Source organism: Magallana gigas, chromosome 7, assembly GCF_963853765.1.
Source record: "Magallana gigas chromosome 7, xbMagGiga1.1, whole genome shotgun sequence".
NCBI classification, from domain to species: Eukaryota; Metazoa; Mollusca; class Bivalvia; order Ostreida; family Ostreidae; genus Magallana; species Magallana gigas.
Genome location: NC_088859.1, coordinates 38,691,498 through 38,710,316, shown reverse-complemented (window position 1 = coordinate 38,710,316; position 18,819 = coordinate 38,691,498). Strand labels below are relative to the sequence as shown.

General features: G+C 34.3%; 5 protein-coding genes and 1 long non-coding RNA gene across 7 annotated transcripts; 4 read left to right on the top strand and 2 right to left on the bottom strand.

The window, feature by feature from the left end:
• Positions 1–800: 800 nt before the first annotated feature.
• Positions 801–5,866, top strand: LOC105347439 (methylthioribose kinase). Its single transcript, XM_011456541.4, has 8 exons — positions 801–1,300; positions 1,690–1,815; positions 1,960–2,089; positions 2,840–3,011; positions 3,414–3,651; positions 4,652–4,814; positions 5,315–5,423; positions 5,604–5,866. The coding sequence occupies exons 1-8, from the start codon at positions 1,217–1,219 to the stop codon at positions 5,749–5,751; spliced, it is 1,170 nt and encodes a 389-aa protein (XP_011454843.3). The 5' UTR covers positions 801–1,216; the 3' UTR covers positions 5,752–5,866.
• On the bottom strand, positions 3,748–4,543 carry LOC109618932 (uncharacterized). The gene is made up of 2 exons (XR_004596956.2): positions 4,295–4,543; positions 3,748–3,835 (listed from the first exon to the last, which is right to left on the bottom strand). It is a non-coding gene; the product is annotated as an uncharacterized lncRNA (long non-coding RNA).
• A 997-nt stretch (positions 5,867–6,863) lies between the features above and the next one.
• LOC105347440 (uncharacterized) lies at positions 6,864–7,487 on the bottom strand. The gene is made up of 2 exons (XM_011456542.4): positions 7,211–7,487; positions 6,864–7,105 (listed from the first exon to the last, which is right to left on the bottom strand). The coding sequence occupies exons 1-2, from the start codon at positions 7,431–7,433 to the stop codon at positions 6,966–6,968; spliced, it is 363 nt and encodes a 120-aa protein (XP_011454844.3). The 5' UTR covers positions 7,434–7,487; the 3' UTR covers positions 6,864–6,965.
• A 1,102-nt stretch (positions 7,488–8,589) lies between these two features.
• On the top strand, positions 8,590–11,994 carry LOC105347441 (uncharacterized). Its single transcript, XM_011456543.4, has 3 exons — positions 8,590–8,749; positions 8,916–9,116; positions 11,298–11,994. The coding sequence occupies exons 1-3, from the start codon at positions 8,689–8,691 to the stop codon at positions 11,456–11,458; spliced, it is 423 nt and encodes a 140-aa protein (XP_011454845.3). The 5' UTR covers positions 8,590–8,688; the 3' UTR covers positions 11,459–11,994.
• Positions 11,995–14,357: 2,363 nt separating this feature from the next.
• Positions 14,358–15,003, top strand: LOC105347444 (uncharacterized). Its single transcript, XM_011456546.4, has 2 exons — positions 14,358–14,593; positions 14,686–15,003. Exons 1-2 carry the CDS (start codon positions 14,371–14,373, stop codon positions 14,823–14,825), a joined length of 363 nt encoding a protein of 120 aa, XP_011454848.3. The 5' UTR covers positions 14,358–14,370; the 3' UTR covers positions 14,826–15,003.
• Positions 15,004–16,768: 1,765 nt separating this feature from the next.
• LOC105347442 (uncharacterized) lies at positions 16,769–17,976 on the top strand. Of its 2 annotated transcripts, none has more exons than XM_011456544.4 (4): positions 16,769–16,857; positions 16,958–17,027; positions 17,416–17,616; positions 17,761–17,976. In XM_011456544.4, exons 2-4 carry the CDS (start codon positions 16,961–16,963, stop codon positions 17,919–17,921), a joined length of 429 nt encoding a protein of 142 aa, XP_011454846.3. In that variant the 5' UTR covers positions 16,769–16,857; positions 16,958–16,960; the 3' UTR covers positions 17,922–17,976. The 2 variants fall into 2 exon arrangements, with proteins under 2 accessions (XP_011454846.3, XP_011454847.3); XM_011456545.4 differs by having other exon boundaries at positions 16,817–16,852.
• Positions 17,977–18,819: the final 843 nt, after the last annotated feature.

The following is an 18,819-nucleotide window of genomic DNA, read 5'->3' as shown; positions in this document are numbered from 1 at the left end:
GAATAGAATAATGAAACGCGCCATTTCAAAACTAGATCTTTTCTCGTAATTACGAGATAATTAACTCGTAATAACGAGATAACTAACTCGTAATAACGAGATCTTTTCTCGTAATTACGAGATCTTTTCTCGTAATTACGAGATAATTAACTCATAATAACGAGATCTTTTCTCGTAATTACGAGATCTTTTCTCGTAATTACGAGATAATTAACTCGTAATAACGAGATAATTAACTCGTAATAACGAGATCTTTTCTCGTAATTACGAGATCTTTTCTCGTAATAACGAGATAATTAACTCGTAATAATTAACGAGATCTTTTCTCGTAATTACGAGATAAAAATATTTTTTAAGTGGCCCTATTCGTCTTTCGTAGACATCTGTCAACATTAACGTGAACAAAAGTGCATTTTAACCAAAGTACTTTCACCGGTTAGGAATTTTCAAATTTTACAATATATCACTAAAAATCATGTTTAAAAATTTTTGGAAAGGTAAAAAATTGTAATAGCACCAGTGGGATTCGAACTCATGACTTATATATTATTAGTTAACGCTCCAACCCATTGCACTACTGTTAGGTAATAGTTTTTGTATAGAGTATTTCAATAGGAAGTGCTCACAACATAGAGGTGTCCCATATACCACCTTAAAACACTATAATGATTCCTTTTTTTTTTTTTTTATTATCTTCCCTTTGGAAATGAAGTCTATTACTTACCATTTGAATAAAGTTGAAATCGCTTTATGTTTGATTATGATCTTTGTAGAGAACAAGTTGAAAAATGGAAAAATTCAGTTAAAATGTAGGCGACGGGGTTAAAGAAAGTATGTCAAACTGCTTATAAATAATAAGGACTTGTTTGTTTAACCGCCCATAACACCTTGAAGACGTTTGAGCAAAATTGACAAAAATTATCCCCATAAATTCAAAGCAAACTAAATGGTATCTCTAATTGTTTGCTAATACATCCACTGACCAATCATCCCAGAGTATGGAATTTTTCTATACAAAAAATATCTACTTTTGACTCGAATGTTCGTCCTTCCACAGATCTTTATCAGGCTCGACCCCTATGATCTAAATAGGTCAATCATGTGGTACCGCAATTTTACAGATTAAGACAAGTCACCTTATCCGCAAAAACTTCCTCCGAGTATGATCTTTTTGTAAAATCTTTGTAAAGTTGTTGATCACAACACTTGGGTTACGATGACCGCTGAAAGTGAGGATATAAACAATCGGACGACGTTCATCGACCTACTAAACAAATACTCACGGCTTGACCAGATCAAGGTAGGTCAGTGTTGTACTACAATGTATGTACGGCGGACTAGTATGTAACAGTATATTGCTAAGTACTTTGTTTATTTAATTAATGAATTACTAAGTACTTTGTTAATTTTATTGTTTATTTAAAACTGCTTCTTGAACAGACCCGAAAAATGGGTATCCTAATCAATAATTAATAATATATATGGGGCGAATCGGTTAGCCTTTGGTCAAATATATTACAATTGTAAAAGCACCCCCCCCCCTCCGCAATTAGAATCGCTGGGCCTATCGGAAATTTTTCTCATTGCACTGAAAGCTTTCCACACAGCCATAAGGACTGGTTTATTGATTTATCGTTGAAAGGAGATGTTCTGAAGATCGAGATATTGTTCCATATTTTTCTTTTACAGCATTTCACTGTTCGTACAGAGGAAATAGAATTGGCATCAGTTGGAGATGGAAATTTGAACGATGTGATAAGGGTTAAAAACGCGTCTAAAAGCGTCATTCTTAAAAGTGCACCTCCATATATCAAGGTAGACACATGTATTTGCATTGTTACACACAAAGTACTAGCTCTAGCGCTTTATTCGTTGAAACAAGTGCCGAATGGAATTTAGATCAAACTAAGAATTAGCGAATAACTTTTGATGTCAGTAATGAACTCTTTTATATTGTAGTGTCTGGGTCCCGAGTATCCCCTGGATCCATGTCGAGGTCAGACTGAATATGAAGCTCTCCGTATTTTCTCAGATTTGGCGCCTGGATGTGTACCCCAGCCCTATTTCTATGACAAAGAATCAAAAACTAGTAATTAATGCACCAATCATTCATTTTAAAAGAATTTCTTTCACAAAATGGAACAAACCTGTCTCTTGAGATAAGCGTCAGTATTTACATATTTTATGATACTTGTAAAACAAGTAATTGTGTTGAGAAAAACGAGAAAAATAACGCACAAGTGCTCATGTAAATTCACTTAACTCTTTACGACATGGTCACGATTTTGGTCAAAAAATATTTTTTTCGATTTTAATGTTTACAATGCTTTAGTTAGGCATTTTTAATAGGCAACCATAATTTGAGTTTCATTCGTTGAGTTATAAGGGAGTTACAGAGCTTGAAATTGTGTGATCTGTGCACAAAGTTTGTTTATATTTTGAATGTTAAAGTAAAAAATTTAAGTTTTGGACCTAAAATGAACGTGTTAAAGGTTTGGAACTGTTTATTTATGCTTAAAATGAATAAAAAGATAGACAAATTATCTTGCAAAAGATTTTTTAATGGTACATTGAACCTATATAAACAAAAACAAGGCACGAGCCTTGTTTACATGAGGAAGAATTGTGAGCCCTGTATCTTGCATATAACTTTACGAATGACTCTCAAATTTCATTTGTTTATTAGAAATGCATTGTAAATAAAAAAAACAGAAAAATAGAAATTGACCAAAATCGTGACCATGCCCCTTTAAGCCTGCTGTAAAATTATGATGCAGTATATTATGCTAGTGTGTAATTTTGATTTAATTGTTTAAAATCAATTTTGAATTTCTTACAGTGTGTATGGAAGACTTAACCACATATACGGATTTCCGTAAGCAGCTCATAGATGGCGTTTGTAGTTTGGAGGCGGTTAAGAAATTAGCCAGAGGGATAGGCAAAGTTCACAATCAATCACATCTCGCCAAAGTTGGCGAGCAAAGCTTTTCCCAACTCAAACAGAAATTCCCGTGAGTATGTCATTATCTATGCTTGAGGGCTGGAGCTCGCTGGCGTTTGACAGAATTCCTTATTCCTGTAATTTACCGTAAAGTTTCTTATAGAAAATTTTGCAGGATACAATTTTTGCGTTTTAATATTTTGCGATTTAAAAGTCATCGCGAAACAAGCGAATATTAAATAATCGAGTAAAATTACTGGATATACGGTACGTATTTGCAAGTGCTCGTGGGCACCTGCTCTGCTGATAATCTGATAATGTATTTATACTAAATTTTCGTACATTATTTGTGTTCATAAAACAATTGAATTGGATTATTATGAAAATTCACTGATGACACCAGTCCTTTTTCAAGAATTTAGTAAAAATTGTAATTGATTGATCGATGCTCTTTTTTATATTATGACGACAGAGATACTGAACTGGTTTCCTTAACGGAGCAGTATATTTTCACGAAACCTTTCGACAAGTCTGACAGCACCAACAGACTCTCGGAAGACATCAGCTCTAGTCTCCCTCAGCTCTACGATAATCCCCGAGTTTTGGAGGCAGCTGATGTTATGAAGAACATCTTCCTGACAAAGAAAGAGTGTCTTCTGCACGGCGACCTACATACAGGTTCTGTGATGGTTGACGGCGGGAATTCAAAAGTAAGTGATATAACCCCCAAAAAACTGTGGACATTTTTTTTTATTGTATACTATTGTCGCCGGGTGGCGTTGCGGCTCCAAAATAATAACGTTCAATAGGTTTACGTAGCTTTTATTCAGGTGATAATTTACAGATAAATTTCCAATTCTTCAACAGACTTGAGATTAAGGTACAAAAAGGGATCTGAAATATAAATGAAATGATAAATACACAGATAACATTATTTTACTCATAGTTGCATTTTACTGCGCATTACTCTACTAAATACATTTTCCTGTATTTACACTTACATTTGCACATTTTGCTGTACATAACTTTACTACTTCACTACATATACTTTACTTTACTCAATCACTAGACTCGTACACGTACTTCACTTTCATATACTTGTGTACTACATAAATACATTTATTTTACGGCAACTACTACGCGCCTTACTCTGAAATACATACAACATATGTTTACATCACAACAATACACATACTTTTACTTAATAGTTTCCGTATGAGCAAATACTCATTATCACACATTACTTCGAAATACTTCCAAATTACTCACGGAAAATATAAAACAAGATTATCTGGCCATTTTAGGAATAAATACGGCATTAAATCCGTTTCATTAAAATAAAAACAAACTTACCCAGAATAGTTGGACTCTGGTCAGAAATACTTATACATTACATGTAGGATGAAATGAGGGAGCTGGTAGAAAACGTCCGCTCTCTCCAATTGCTACGCCCAGAGTGAATTCTTAAATGCACGGGCTTAGAACCCGCCTAGTAAAACCGGCTGAGTGAGCTTTAAACTATGGAAAGCAACTCTAACAATAAATAAGTAACATTATAAACGTAGCACAAAATGTATGGAAAGTAATTATGGACGTAAATTGTGACAACTATTACCACATCATTAACAATGTAAGAAAAGGACGCCTAATGAAGAAAAAACAAAACGGCTTAACACCGTCGTTTTGATATTTGTTATGTTATACATCCAGATGATTGATTTGGAATTTGCCTACATGGGACCCCCAGCGTTTGATATCGGGGTTCTCCTGGCCAATTATATTTTCTCTTACTACGGACACATGTCTATACCAGAGGACAACGACAGACACCGGAAGTTTGCGCAGAAGATGATAGAAGCATGTAAATTAACAGGTGCGTCATAGCATGTATCAATAATGTAATCGTATCAAATCACAACCATTTCATCATATAAAATCACAACCATATCATTGTATCATATCACAATTATTACATCGTATATCATCAAAATTATAACATCTTATTACATCACAATCATGTCATCGTATCAAATCAAAGTTATAACATCACAATAAAATTATCCTATCAAATCACAATAATAACATCGTACCACATCAAAATGATATCGATGTATTACATCACAACCATATCATGGCATCACATCACAAGCAAACCAATGTATCACATCACAATCCTGACAGCCTATCACATCACAACCATTTCATTGTATCACATTACAATCAAAACATCATATCACATCACAATTAGTTTTGTGTCATCTCCGGAAACCCACGGCAGTGTCAGTAAGCGTATGCAATAATGGCCGTTGGTTTGTGTTCATCTTCGTTTTAATCCTCATTGCCGTCTGATGACTACAATCTTCACTGTTACAGTGAGTAGTTACCTGAAGGAAATGACGAGCAGTGTAGGGACACTACAACAGTATCAAGACAACCTGCTGTCAGAAATGGCTGGATTTGCAGGATGTGAACTAATCCGACGGTATATCTCTGTACATAGTTCTAACTAGTTAATGGGTTACAAATCCAATGCAATTTGCTTGAAAAAAATTGATGTCAGTGATTGCAACTCTTCCATTGTGTCTGTTTCTCAGATTTTAAAATATATTGACGTATTCTTTCCCTTTTATCTACATGGATTAATTATTTCCTGTGGTTGTAGGGTGGTTGGAGCAGCCCCCGTGGCGGACCTCCACAGCGCCTTTAGTCGACAGGACGCCCTGGGGGCCGGGACCCGCCTTCTGCTGGGCAAGGACAACATCCAGTCAGTGGACAAACTCACGGTCATCGCCCTCATGCTGATCCACTAAACAACTCCATCACTTTACCTCATTTCCCACCTGTTTTATTTGTTTGTTTTACACATTTTGTTGCATTAAATGATATATTCTTTAGAAATACATCTTTTGTATCATTATTTTGTGTGTTGGTCGGGAACTAAAGAGGAAAAGTTACTCATATTTTAGTGTTTGACAAAGTACGAATTTTATTTTTACAGATTTTGTGTTGATAACGCGCTTTAAATCTTAGCTGCAGGTCTGTAGCTCCCGGTTTGATTTTTTTTTTAACGATCTAGGTCGTCCATCCGTTTTTTTTACAGACCGGGAGCTGCAGACTGTTTTTAAAGAGGAAGGGGGAATAAAATACTGATAATTTGAATTTGGTTCGACTTAGATAGTCGTTGTGCACAGTAGAATTATTTTTTGTATGATTGGTTAAAGCCAGTGCAAATGTACTTGTCTTTTCTCTTTATGTAAATATCATATTCATATCAATATGACACGCTAGCTGCAGCTCCCGGTCTGAAAAATTCGGATGGACGACAGTGCACTTTTTCATTTATTTTACGTATAAAAGGTGTGTAAGGGGCCAGAGCTTTTATTTTTCAAAAAGGAAAAATATCAATAAAAACAATATCAAAGAGCTGACGCTTAGAGTTATGTTTTTGATATTAAGCAACCTTAAAGTTTTTGTTATACGGTCCTATTAAGGAGATAGATCTTTTCCACACATCTCTTTTTCTCGTCGCCGCATCTTCGCGCTTCTTCACGTTCTTTTCACTTATACATGTTCAGTTTTAGCACCATGTAGAGTAATACAAATATATCAATTAACAATGGCTGGAACATGATACAGCGAGTTACTAATAAGTGGTTTTGGAATTCAGACAGTTTTATTAATACTTTTTATCAAAATATGTTTTCTATGAAAAGAGATATGATGCCACCAGAGCAACGTTTTCGACATATTTACTAGAAAAAAGAAACAATCAAGAACGCACGTTTTCAAAATATTTATTTCAAAATGAATTTTTTTCAAATCATTCATTAAGAAACTATATATAAAGGAAATTATTGGATTTAGAAAGTTCCAAACATCAATATACACACACATTTTTAGCAAATAGAAATCGTCCTAGACCTTTATGTCCCAATCACAGGATTCTTGATTGACGGGTTTCTTCGTTACTTGGACATTCTATTAGTCAAATCTTTGTAAGATATTTGGTTCGACTCTATGACATTTATTCAGCACCAAGGTTGACGTATTTTTCGAGCCTCTCCATTTCTTTGTGGGCTTTTTCAATCTGTTTCTGAATGCGGGCCTCATCTCTCTTTTGTTGTGCCAGCATCTGTTTCCTTGCCAAAGTCTTTCCTTGATTTTCTGTACCAAAAAAAGATATAAAAAGAAACTAGAATATCAATTCGCGGCTCAATTGCGATATTATCAAACATTTGATTACGATAATAGTTGTCTGCTCCAGCTCACCTCTCCATTTCTCAGGATCCTCTTTTTTGAGTTCCATCAGTCTGCGAGGCGGCATCTTTGGGGCTTCCTCTGACACGAAGGTCAGACCGAATGCTACCCCTCCTTTCTTTTCCGTCACCCCCTCTGTTACCATTGTACGACGTACCTTATCGTACACCTCTTTCTCCTCTTTCATGACACCGACTTTGTTATTTCTAGCCAAACAACTCTGAAACAACCCCATGTTGATTTCTTCGAATGTTTCTATGTAGAACTAGTATCAATACACTATGACGTCACAATCTAATGACGAAACAATCCTTCTACATCAAGACGACGTCATAACGTTATATCAAAATTTGTGGTGTTATTATAATAATTTTCAATAAATTAATGAAAGTATGACCCTATTCATCGTCGGCTAATATGATTTTTTTTAAAAACATAAAGCGTTTAACTGCCATTGGTTTCTGGACAAATAAGGGCTATTACGCCTTACGTAAACAAATGTTTTTGAATTTATGTTATTAAAGATAGAATGTGTTATAGATATAACAATTTGATAATGAGTGAAAGAGTGACAGTTTGTGTTCTGTCTTTTTGGTGGGTTTGTCTTTAAAAATATAACTATTGTATTTGTAATAATAGAAATAAAGCATGGAGAAAAAATTATAACAAATAAAGGAATGTTAATTTAAAAATTCATACAAAATGTTTTCAATAATAGGTCATTGAATTTTTTACTCCGTGATAGTCTGATGAAATTGTAAAATGAGAACAAATGGTGAAGAACATTTTAACTATAGTGCACCTTATCAAGATATCTTGTTTTATTCATGTTCGTTAGAATATTCAATCTGTCTATAGTTAGAAATTCTTCTAATGCAAAATAGTATCAAATTATTATCATATAGATTTTGATTGAAAAATAACAAAATTGAAATTATATTTTACAATTGAACCAATGGGCATTTGTACCATCTTATTTCTCCATCTTCTTTTTAAATGTAATTCTATACTTGTGTGGTTTTTGAAAATCTGAACCTGAGAAAAAAGATTCTATCAAGATTTGGAAATAATAAGAACATTTGGAGGACTGAGCATCAGTAAGTAATTGATAAAAAAGAGCCGTTATGAAAGTGGGTGATATTTTTTTTCGTTCGTATACAATGACGTCACATCAAGTAAAATTGACCCCAAACAGAGCCCTCGGGCAAGTCATTACAGAAGTAAGGCCAATTTGACACATCTGTTTCATTTGTTCAAATTACTTAACCGTCGATCAAGTAAATTTGATATTAAATGACGGTATTATAATTATAACTGTCATTTCAGTTGCACATACAATTTATATTGACCACACATATGCTGCACGGTGCGGCTAAATTCATTTTCGGCGCGCACCTGCTTTTTCGACTGGCGATATAAAACCCCTCAGCAGGTCCTTACTCTACTTCAAATCAGAATCCAAGTCTCACGGAGTCAACTTACGGAGAAAAATGAAAATGAACCTCTCTCTGACGTTTGCCGCATGTGTTTGTTCCATGGCTGTTTTTGCAGGTTAGTTCTTACATCATATGCACTTTATACAAATACTATTGGTCTATTTTTTCAAAGACATAAAGATTTAAAATAAATTGATGAAATTAAAAAAAAATTAATATTGTTTTCTCCATGAAAAGGCAGTTGTACTATTAAGTTTGCACTATCTTTTATGCAATGGCAGTGCAAGGTTCTCGAAATGAGAAATCGTACTTCGACTGCAAGGTCTATTTCGACGAGGAGGAGAGACCCACAGAAAAGGCGAACTGTGTGTATGACTATCAAGAGAAGCTGCATTACTGCAAGACCTGGGAGTGTGAGGTCCCGAGCTGTCCCAGGGAGGAACAGGTCGATCAGGAGGGCGAACCCTGCCCCTTGTGTCCAGGTACAATTACAGAACCTAACAATTGACAAAAATTCTAATTTCTTTCATGAAAATAAATAATATCAGCATATATTGTTCCAACTAGAGCCGTATTGACAAGAGCTTGGACTAGTACTTTGGGTTGCACTTGTCAAACTCGGGATCTACTCATGGTAAACTGCATGTCCACCTTTCGCATCGGTTGACAATGATTTTCTCGGGTGTCAATTTCAATTGCTATACTTTCATGTTAATTACTGAAATCTGATTGGTTAAGACGCAGTTAATAATATTTTCTTTTACCCTCAGCGTTAGTAACGCACTTAGCAACGGGTAACATTAAAAAATGTTACATGCGCGAAAATTATGCGCGTACGGTTCGCTGTATAATTCCTATATAAAAGCAGTAAAATTTTCTTAAAAATTAAGACATTCAGTATAACAAAATAAATAGTGCCTGTTTGGGAGGATAACAGTTGAAATTGACACCCCTCGAAAACCATTGTCAACCTCCGCTTCGCGTCGGTTGACAAAATTCGCGTCGGTTGACAATGGTTTTCTCGGGGGTGTCAATTTCAACTGTTACCCTCCCAAACAGGCACTATTTATATATTGTTACCCTCCCAAACAGGCACTATTTATAGAGTAGTTGCAGCTAAGTTGTAATATTTAAAAATGTCTTCCCCTGGACAATACATTCAATATTTGTCAACTAATGCAAGCAAGAATATTAAAGAATTTCCCATTTTCGGTAGAGAAGTTGGTGGCGTTTTTTTGTTTTTTTGTTTTTGTTTTTGTTTTTTTTTTGGTTTTTTTTAAAGTTATAGACCTTGAATTGTCAGTTATTTCAGAGATAATACAACCATATAACGCACCTCGGGTCGCTCAATATCGGACGTAATGGACAGTATTCAAATTATTAACACCAGAGGCGGATCCAGCAATTTTGAAAAGGGGGGGTTCCAATTGATGAAAATCAATACATGCAAAATACATTATTTGTCAATAAACAAGGCCTTTTGAACGTTTTCCGTGCGTAAATTTAATGAACATTTATCTCATCAATATTTATTTCACATCTACATGTATTTTAATATCAGAGTGCACTGCATTATTGAGCGTTTTGGTTTAGGTAAGGAAGTTTCCAGCAATGAGAACGTGCGTCTATGCTATGCTTAATAGAAAGAAACAGTAAGAAACCAAAAATAATTCAGACTTATTACGACAAGCTATTGTAAAAATGAATTTTTGGTAAAAAAAAATTATGTCTTTGATGGTTAAATTCTGAACTATTTATTGACTTTGATTTCTATCGGTTGCCTTCTTAAATAAAGGTCTAAATGATTGGATATGACAAAAATGGGGATAGTTTATCTGCTGAATAGATGGAACATGTGAAATACAATTGTACAAGCAATAGTCGTCCCAGGGAACTTGATGTGACCTCTGTATAATGGGTGCGCCACATCACCCGGCACTTGTACAGATGCGATCTTATTCAGGAAAGTTTTGAAAAGTTGTGCATTTTCATAATGGTTTATATATAAACCCCTTACACGGTATTTTGTAACATAATTTCCGATTCTTGGAAAAAAAACCAAAAAAGGGCTTTCTTTTGTGTTTCATGTGGGTATGAAGGTACGGTATAGCTAGCATTCCAGAAAAATAGCATAACTTGCATAAAATTAACTATAATCCATTTTTTAAAGAAATAGAGTAGACAATACATTGTAGATGTTAGAGATGTTATTATAAATCTGTGTTTTTAGCACCACTGCTTAGTTAATTTTTTTAAAATTTTCCACATGTTTACTCAAAGATGTGAGCACTGGATGCTGATGGGGAGTACCTTTTTCGATAAAAAAAAATCGTTAGGGTTTTTTCATATAAGAAATACATGTACATGTAAATTACGGTGCGTTGTAAAAAATTCTTTAAATTAGCAATTTTAAAAGCATTTACTTGAAATAATTACAGTATTTATATTATAAATGGGGACAATTGCCTTTAAATAGGCATTACAAGTTTTCAAAAAAATTTATATGTCCCAGAGAAAGGGGTGGGGGGGTTCCGACCCCCGGAACCCCCCCTCTGGATCCGCCAATGAACACCTGCCCTGTGTTACCCCTCGAAGAAAATTTTGAAAACAATTTGCTTGAATTTGTTTAGCCTATAGTTACAGTCTTTTATTTGGTCCTGCAGATACCTGTACCACCGGGGGTAAGATCTACAATGTGGGGGAGACAGTCACGTGTGTGGATGGGTCCAATATCTGTGGGTGTGTCGGCACCGGAAAGGCTTTTTCAACATATGCAGGGACCAACAAGTACATGCTTTGTGGAGCACCACATAACTCGGAATAATAAAAGCAGAATATATGGTTTATAATTCATCGAAACTATGTATGAATAAAATATTTATTCACGTGTAAACAATTTTTGCGGTGAGAGCTTCACCATCGCGAATATTTCTCGTCGCCAGCTTGTCCTTGCCGCATTGCTTTAATATCGCACAATTGGATAATATGCTTGATTGTCAAAATAAGTCGTCGCGAACTAAATTTTCTAGGGTGTCTCGCGAAATAAAGTCGTCGCGAATAAAAATTTGTTTACAGAATATATTTTGAAACATTCTCCTCTACTATTTGTACCTTATATTGAAAGTTACGCATTTGGAATCTATTTGATAATTTCATAATTATATTTAGTGTCTCATAAAAACAGATTCAACGATTTAATGAAGTTATTGTTAAAGTCAACGAATTGATAAATATAAAAGACATTAAAAAACAACGAATTTTGTTCTGTTAATCTTGAATCAGCAGTGTGTATTTTTATTTTGTTTAAGCCTACTTTTTGTCGTAAAGATCAATCAATGGCAACTGAATGTCAAAAAATTAAAATAAAGATTTTATCTTGAACAACAAGTTTTTGTTTTGTTTTTGTTTCTAAAATATTAATGCATGTACACCAATAAAAAGGTCAAAAAACAAAAAACAAAAACAAAACTTTTTTTCTTACATCTTACATTTTAAAAAAACGAACAAAAAATCCGAAACATGTACCACATGTTTTTTTTAAAGTTATGTGTATGGAACGCCATAGCTGCCTTATGTGGCTATTTTATATGTAGATGGTGCTTTATTATATTATGCTGTGGTTATTTCATGTGAAGATGGTGCTTTATTATATGAAGATATATGTGTGTACAAAGAAACCATCTCTGATGACACTAAGTATTAACAGAGACATCAAAATTGCATTAATTCATTTTACATCTTTTGAAATTATATCGAATCCTGGTGCGAGGTCTCGCAAATATAAGCTTACTGGCAACTAACTGAAGCGTTCTTATCATTGATATTTGTAATATTGAAAAAAAATTACGACTTTATTCTGGCGTTAAAACAATGCATCGATATGTTTATGGATGTATGCTTAAGCATTTTAAAAAACGCGATCGGAGATAATTCACTCACAAAAGTGCGAAGGAAAAAAGTTGGACATGAAATAAATTATTAACAAGAACGGAAATATCAGCAAGTTGGTCCACGGCCAGTAAGCAAAAGCAGTGAATTTTATAAACCATATCAACAGTTTAAAACATAAAAAAAAAACCACAACATGCACACGTAATTTATACTTTTTTTTAATGAAAACGTCATATTGGACTGCAGTGGATATAATTAGAAAACACTGCCCACTACTATCCTGAAACCCACGGTAATTTACACGGCAGTTTTACAAGGCGATTTTTTTCTCATAATTTGAAATTAAAGATATCATACATCGGTATTAATATTGTTTGCATAGCAATACATGTTTTACTATTTTATAGCGAGCGCAGCGCTCGCGAAGCGAGCTCCATAGACAACGTGTACGAACGGAGAAAATTCGAGTTGAAATCTGCACATTGTTCAAAGAAATTTTTATGAGGCCACGTGAAAAAGTTCTACATATCCCAATAATCCTTTGCGGTGCATAGCAACATGGTGGAACAGGAAGCGTTTCTACGGAAAATTCTTACCTGTAAATCGCATACATCATTTTCATTTAACAATTAAAAAATCCTTTTAAAAACACATATGCTTACGTAAAAAAACTGTACCTATCTGAACTTTTGCTGACATATGACGTCATTTCCTTCCCCGAATTTGCCCGACAATTTACGAAAACTGTCGAGCGCAAAAGTTAAGTATGACATAACAATGATCTCGGGCTATATAATTTCCAGCAATAAATTTAGAGGTAAATCAAGCATCTGTACTGGATGTAACGTATAGAAAGTACTCAATATCAGTGTTAACGGTGACTCTTTGGCTGATTAGTTTTGATGATTTTTTTTGGTCAGTAAATACACATGCAAGTTCCATGCTAAATTTACTGTCATATTGATCCAAACATATATGCATACGTTAGGTAGGTGAAAAAAATATTATTAAAAAAGAAAAAAAAAAGAAAAGTCCAATCATTATTAGATCTACGTGCAGCCATGTCATTTTGTAATGAATAAATAAAAGAAAAAAATTAAACTGTTAAAATATCTACATGTATTCGTTATAGTTGCATATGTGGTCAAACCTTTAAATAAAATTGGATAACACACACTAAAAAAGGGTGAGGGCACATGTCTACAACGCTTATATAGCGTACAAAAATTAAAAAGATTAAAAACAAAAACACAGATTTCAAAAAGGTACAAAATGAGAAATAACACAGACACACACTTTAATGTTTACTGATTTTAATGATCATTATTAAAAAGGTAAAGGAATGGTAAAAACTTAATTGTATTTACATAAAAAAACCAAACGGCTTTGTGTTTATCTAAATATTTTAATAAGTCTGTTTAACATTTTATTAATGCTCAGTGCATGGTAGTTTGTTTAAGTGTATAAGCCTTAAGGAAGGGACCATTGGAATAAAAGTTTAAAAACTTTGGGTTCCTTGCGGCGGTAAAGTTTTCAAACATTATGCAAAGCCCAAGTTTTTTTGTTAGGGCAAGTCAACGGGTTGCATTTAACAATGATGACAGATGTGTGGTTCCTTCTGCGCTCGCCCTAACGGTCACACCGTAAAACATATTATCTAAAATTGTTCTTACTATGAGTAAGTTTGTGAAAGGTACCTGTGTAATTTTGTGTTTACGTCGATGTTGAAGTTTCTACTTGATTTTGATTACGTTATGACGTCGTCTTGATGTAGAAGGAATGTTTCGTCAATTAGATTGTGACGTCACAATGCCATTCGTTCTTAGAAACAGGTTATTGATCAACATGGGATTGTTTCAGAGTTGTCTGGCTAGAAATAACAAAGTCGGTGTCATGAAGGAAGAGAGAGAAGTATACGATAAGGTATGTCGTACAATGGTAACAGAGGGGGTCACTGAAAAGAAAGGAGGGGTAGCATTCGGTCTGACCTTTGTGTCGGAGGAAGCCCCAAAGATGCCGCCTCGCAGACTGATGGAACTCAAAAAAGAGGATCCTGAGAAATGGAGAGGTAAGCTGGAGCAGACAACTATTATCGTAACCAAATTTTTGATAACATTTAATCAAAACGTGATTGTTGATAAACTGGTATTTTTTCCACAGAAAATCAAGGAAAGACTTTGGCAAGGAAACAGATGCTGGCACAACAAAAGAGAGACGAGGCCCGCATTCAGAAACAGATTGAAAAAGCCCACAAAGAAATGGAAAGGCTCGAAAAATACGTCAACCTTGGTGCTGATTAGATGCCACTCTAACACTGTCTGAAATTGTCCAAAGCTGTGGAGTTTAAGGATAATGATTGAACTTTACGTGCGTGGGACATAAAACGTTTATCGAAGACCGTTAAATTTACACTTTCTTTGTCGTCATGAAATTTTTAATCAATGTGACGAAGAAATAACTAATAAATTTAAAATTGGATGAATTTGTTTCTTATTTTATAAATACTTTGTTTTTAATTGCAGAAAAAGACGTGTATATTTAGTGTATGTTCATTGTTAGTAATTGGTAAAAGCGTTTTCATCAATCTGAAATCACGCTCGCTTAGTTTTGGGAGAGTGAGAAATTCTTTTTGAGATCATGTAGGGTAAATGGTAATGTACTCGATTTAGAAGTAGCTTGGTTCAGCAAAAATGCAAAGCAGAATACAAGTATTAGTACATTTACATTGCCACGTGCAATAAGGTTTTGGGGACATCGCCATCATCCTAGATTTACCCATAAAGAGATTTACCACTCAGTACTATTAAAAGAGATTTCAAACTTAATTATCTAACTTTACACCCAACAACTAGAAAGAGATTAATCTTATGATTTTTTAAAAGAAACATCGTGGCACTTGACACCATATAAAAGCATTGTGTGATGAAACGGTTGAATATTACCGTCCGGCTTATGGTAATATATACATGTACATGTATTTCATACAATTTTAAACGATCTCCAGAAACTCAGACAAAATCCAGTTCTATATTGTTTTGCAAAGGACAGTTCTCAGTATGGATAAATTATAGACTAAACAGTTAATATCTGTTCACAGTTGCATGTTTTCTCCCATTTTTTTGTACAGCGGACATAGGTCAACAAACTGGGTACAATGGTACTGCAAGGTCGATCTAGGCTTTGTACATTCGTGACAAACGTGCTCACACGTAAAATAAGACGCCTATACTAACATATTAGCATATTATATTAGTATGCCATTAATGTTTCTTGGACGCTCATTAACTGTCAGTTCTGTCGTAGTATGAAGGTTGGAATTAGTAATTATAATTAAACGAAAATTAATAGTTGGACTGGGGATAGAACCCACGACCTGTTAACTTTTAGTCAAACGTCAGACAGGAGGAATATTCTATGAAACCTCTGACAGAAAAGGTAAATGATATCCGCTTTTTATATCACTCAAACCGAAACTGGTGTCTAATCACTTAGCCAATATAGCCAACATTAGCTATGGAATATTTGTGTATTAAAGAAGAATATCAAACCCGTTGGTTTCGTTTAATTGTACATGTAAAATACAATTTTCAATTTTTTTTATTTTTTCTTTTAAATATCCTTTTTAACAATATGATACAATTTTGCAAAAGAACAATTTTTTTACTATTAGTATAGGAGGTTAGAATATATTAATAAACACAAAGAAAAAAATTTATTGCCTAACGTTTTGGTGGTATCGAAATCTGAACCTTAATGAGAATGTAGTACATTACATTTAAAATACTTTCACCGTTTTGAATTTTTAAATTTTTACAAAATTTGACCAAATAAATGTACTTAATACAGTTTTGGCATGGTAAAAACCTTTGAAAAGGTATAAAAACCCCAGCAGGATCCGAAATCATGACTAAAAGATTCATAGTTAACGCTCTACCCCATTGTACTTGGTTGTTGAGTTACATTTCCAGGAGAGAACAATAAAATTATTCTTCTGATTTTATTGTTTCAATAGGATGCACGTCACATAATGGAGGTATTTCATACAACCTTAAATGTCATGATCTTCTTTATATTTTCCTAATTATGAGGTGACACACATCAGCTGATACTTAATGAATAATGGTCATTTATTAGTCGTCAGTGTAATGTCAAAATAAACTGTTACCATTGTAATTAAACTATCCAACAAACCACCGGTTGACCATTACAATATGTCGGATGATGGCAAAATTCAGTGATGACAAACACGTAACATCTGCTTCTTTTATAAGGTCCAACCAGCTTGAAAACCGTCCATTTCATTGAACTGGGTTACCGATATTGACAGGTTCAGTATGTATAATACTTGTGAACTTCATTTTATCATAAATTTCATTTGTATACTCATTTGTCCTTCGAATCATTCTTGTTTTTTTCACACTTTTTATTGCAGAACATGACTGCCTTCCTGGCCTACGGTTTAGTGATGTGCTTAGTGGCGTTTACTAGTATACCAGTAACCGGTATGTACCATACTGAAAAATCATTTACTGAGGCAGTATTTGCGATATATTTTAATTTTTATCTAATCCTATATTCAAGAGAGAGAGAGAGAGAGAGAGAGAGAGAGAGAGAGAGAGAGAGAGAGAGAGAGAGAGAGCGCAAACAGTTATGCATTAAGAGTTTTAAAATTCTTCTGGATAATTTCAGAACATTAATCTGAAATAGTTTATATCACTTAAATCTGTCAAATTTTAGTGCGAATTGGATGCCATGAAGTTGCTTTGAAAATGTACATGATGTCTACATGAAGTCTACACCATTGGTCGTAGTAACTGTATAGAATTAGCAGACAGCCATAAAAAACATATAGAGAACGAATTTTTACTTCTGTTTTTCACGCAATGGCAGTGCAAGGTTCTGAAAATGACAAATCGTTCTATGACTGCAAGGTCTACTCCAAAGAAGAGGACAGACCCACAGAGAAGACAGAGTGTGTACACGATTACCAAGACGGGCTGTATTACTGCAAGACCTGGGAGTGTGAGGTCGCGAGCTGTCCCCGAGAGGAACAGGTCGATCAGGAGGGCGAACCCTGCCCCTTATGTCCAGGTACATATTGCAGAACATCTCTTTACAAATATTTAAAAGTCATCTTCCATTCTCTCTTCACTTGGCTTTTATGTAGGGTCTATTTTAAGAATTTAAGAAATAAAGTCTATTTGTTTTGTATGTTTGTGTCATCTTTTGTTTCAGGTACATGTACGACCGGAGGTAAGATTTACTCCGTGGGAGAGACGGTTCCCTGTTATGACCGGGTGAACAGCTGTGGATGTATCAGCACCGGACAGGGGTTCTCTACATTAATTGCGACCAACAAGTACAGTCTTTGTGGAGCTCCCTTTCCTACAGAATAAATTATGCTGTCATAACTATGTCCTGATAGAAACTGATTAAAAAGTACTCACATTTTGTTTCTTTTTTAATTTCAACATATTTTTGTTGTTGTTGCTCTTTTCCTAAAAAATAAGAAACATATCACCATCCTTGCAAGAGTGACTAAATCTCATTGAATAAAAACATGAAATGTGAGCATGTCGTCTTGATTATGTTTGTAAAAAAAACCAAACATGTATCGAATGCATGCCATTGTTTTCTTTCTTTGAACAAAAACCTTGATTTTAAACGGAATTGTAACCAAGATAAAATAACATTGAAATTTACTCGTAGCCTATAGGACTTATATACTAGTATAAGTCCTTATATACTATAGGTTCATCGGGTAGAGGATAATCGAGTTTAGATTCATATAAAATCTTGCTCTCAAGACCCAAAAGCCAGCAATATCAAAATCTTTGAATTTAAGATTAGCTTCACTATAATCGTTACATGATATGATTTAAAATCCTTCAATTCGGAAGAGTCAATTCATAGTTTTATTGCAAAAACCTTAAAAATTAAATGTAGTTTTCTCCTAACAAAAATTAGAAACAATTCGGTATTCTGATCTTAACCTATGATTCTTTGACCTCAGAATCAGTAAGGTATTCTTTAAGTCATTAAAAACTATGGTTAAAAAACGGTTTTTTTATGATTTCGCCTGGAAACGAAAGCGTTACACAAAGGTGGAATATATTAATTCATTACCTCGGTCATTTTTTCTATTCTTAGAATATTTGGCCTATTTTCAATCAAACTTGGAGCAAAGCATTCTGTTGTAAAAGGCTTTGAAAATTGATACAACAAGAGATCTGGTCTTCTTTAAAGGGGATATAATTAGGAAATTCAGAATTGAAATCCCGAGGAAAATTGAAG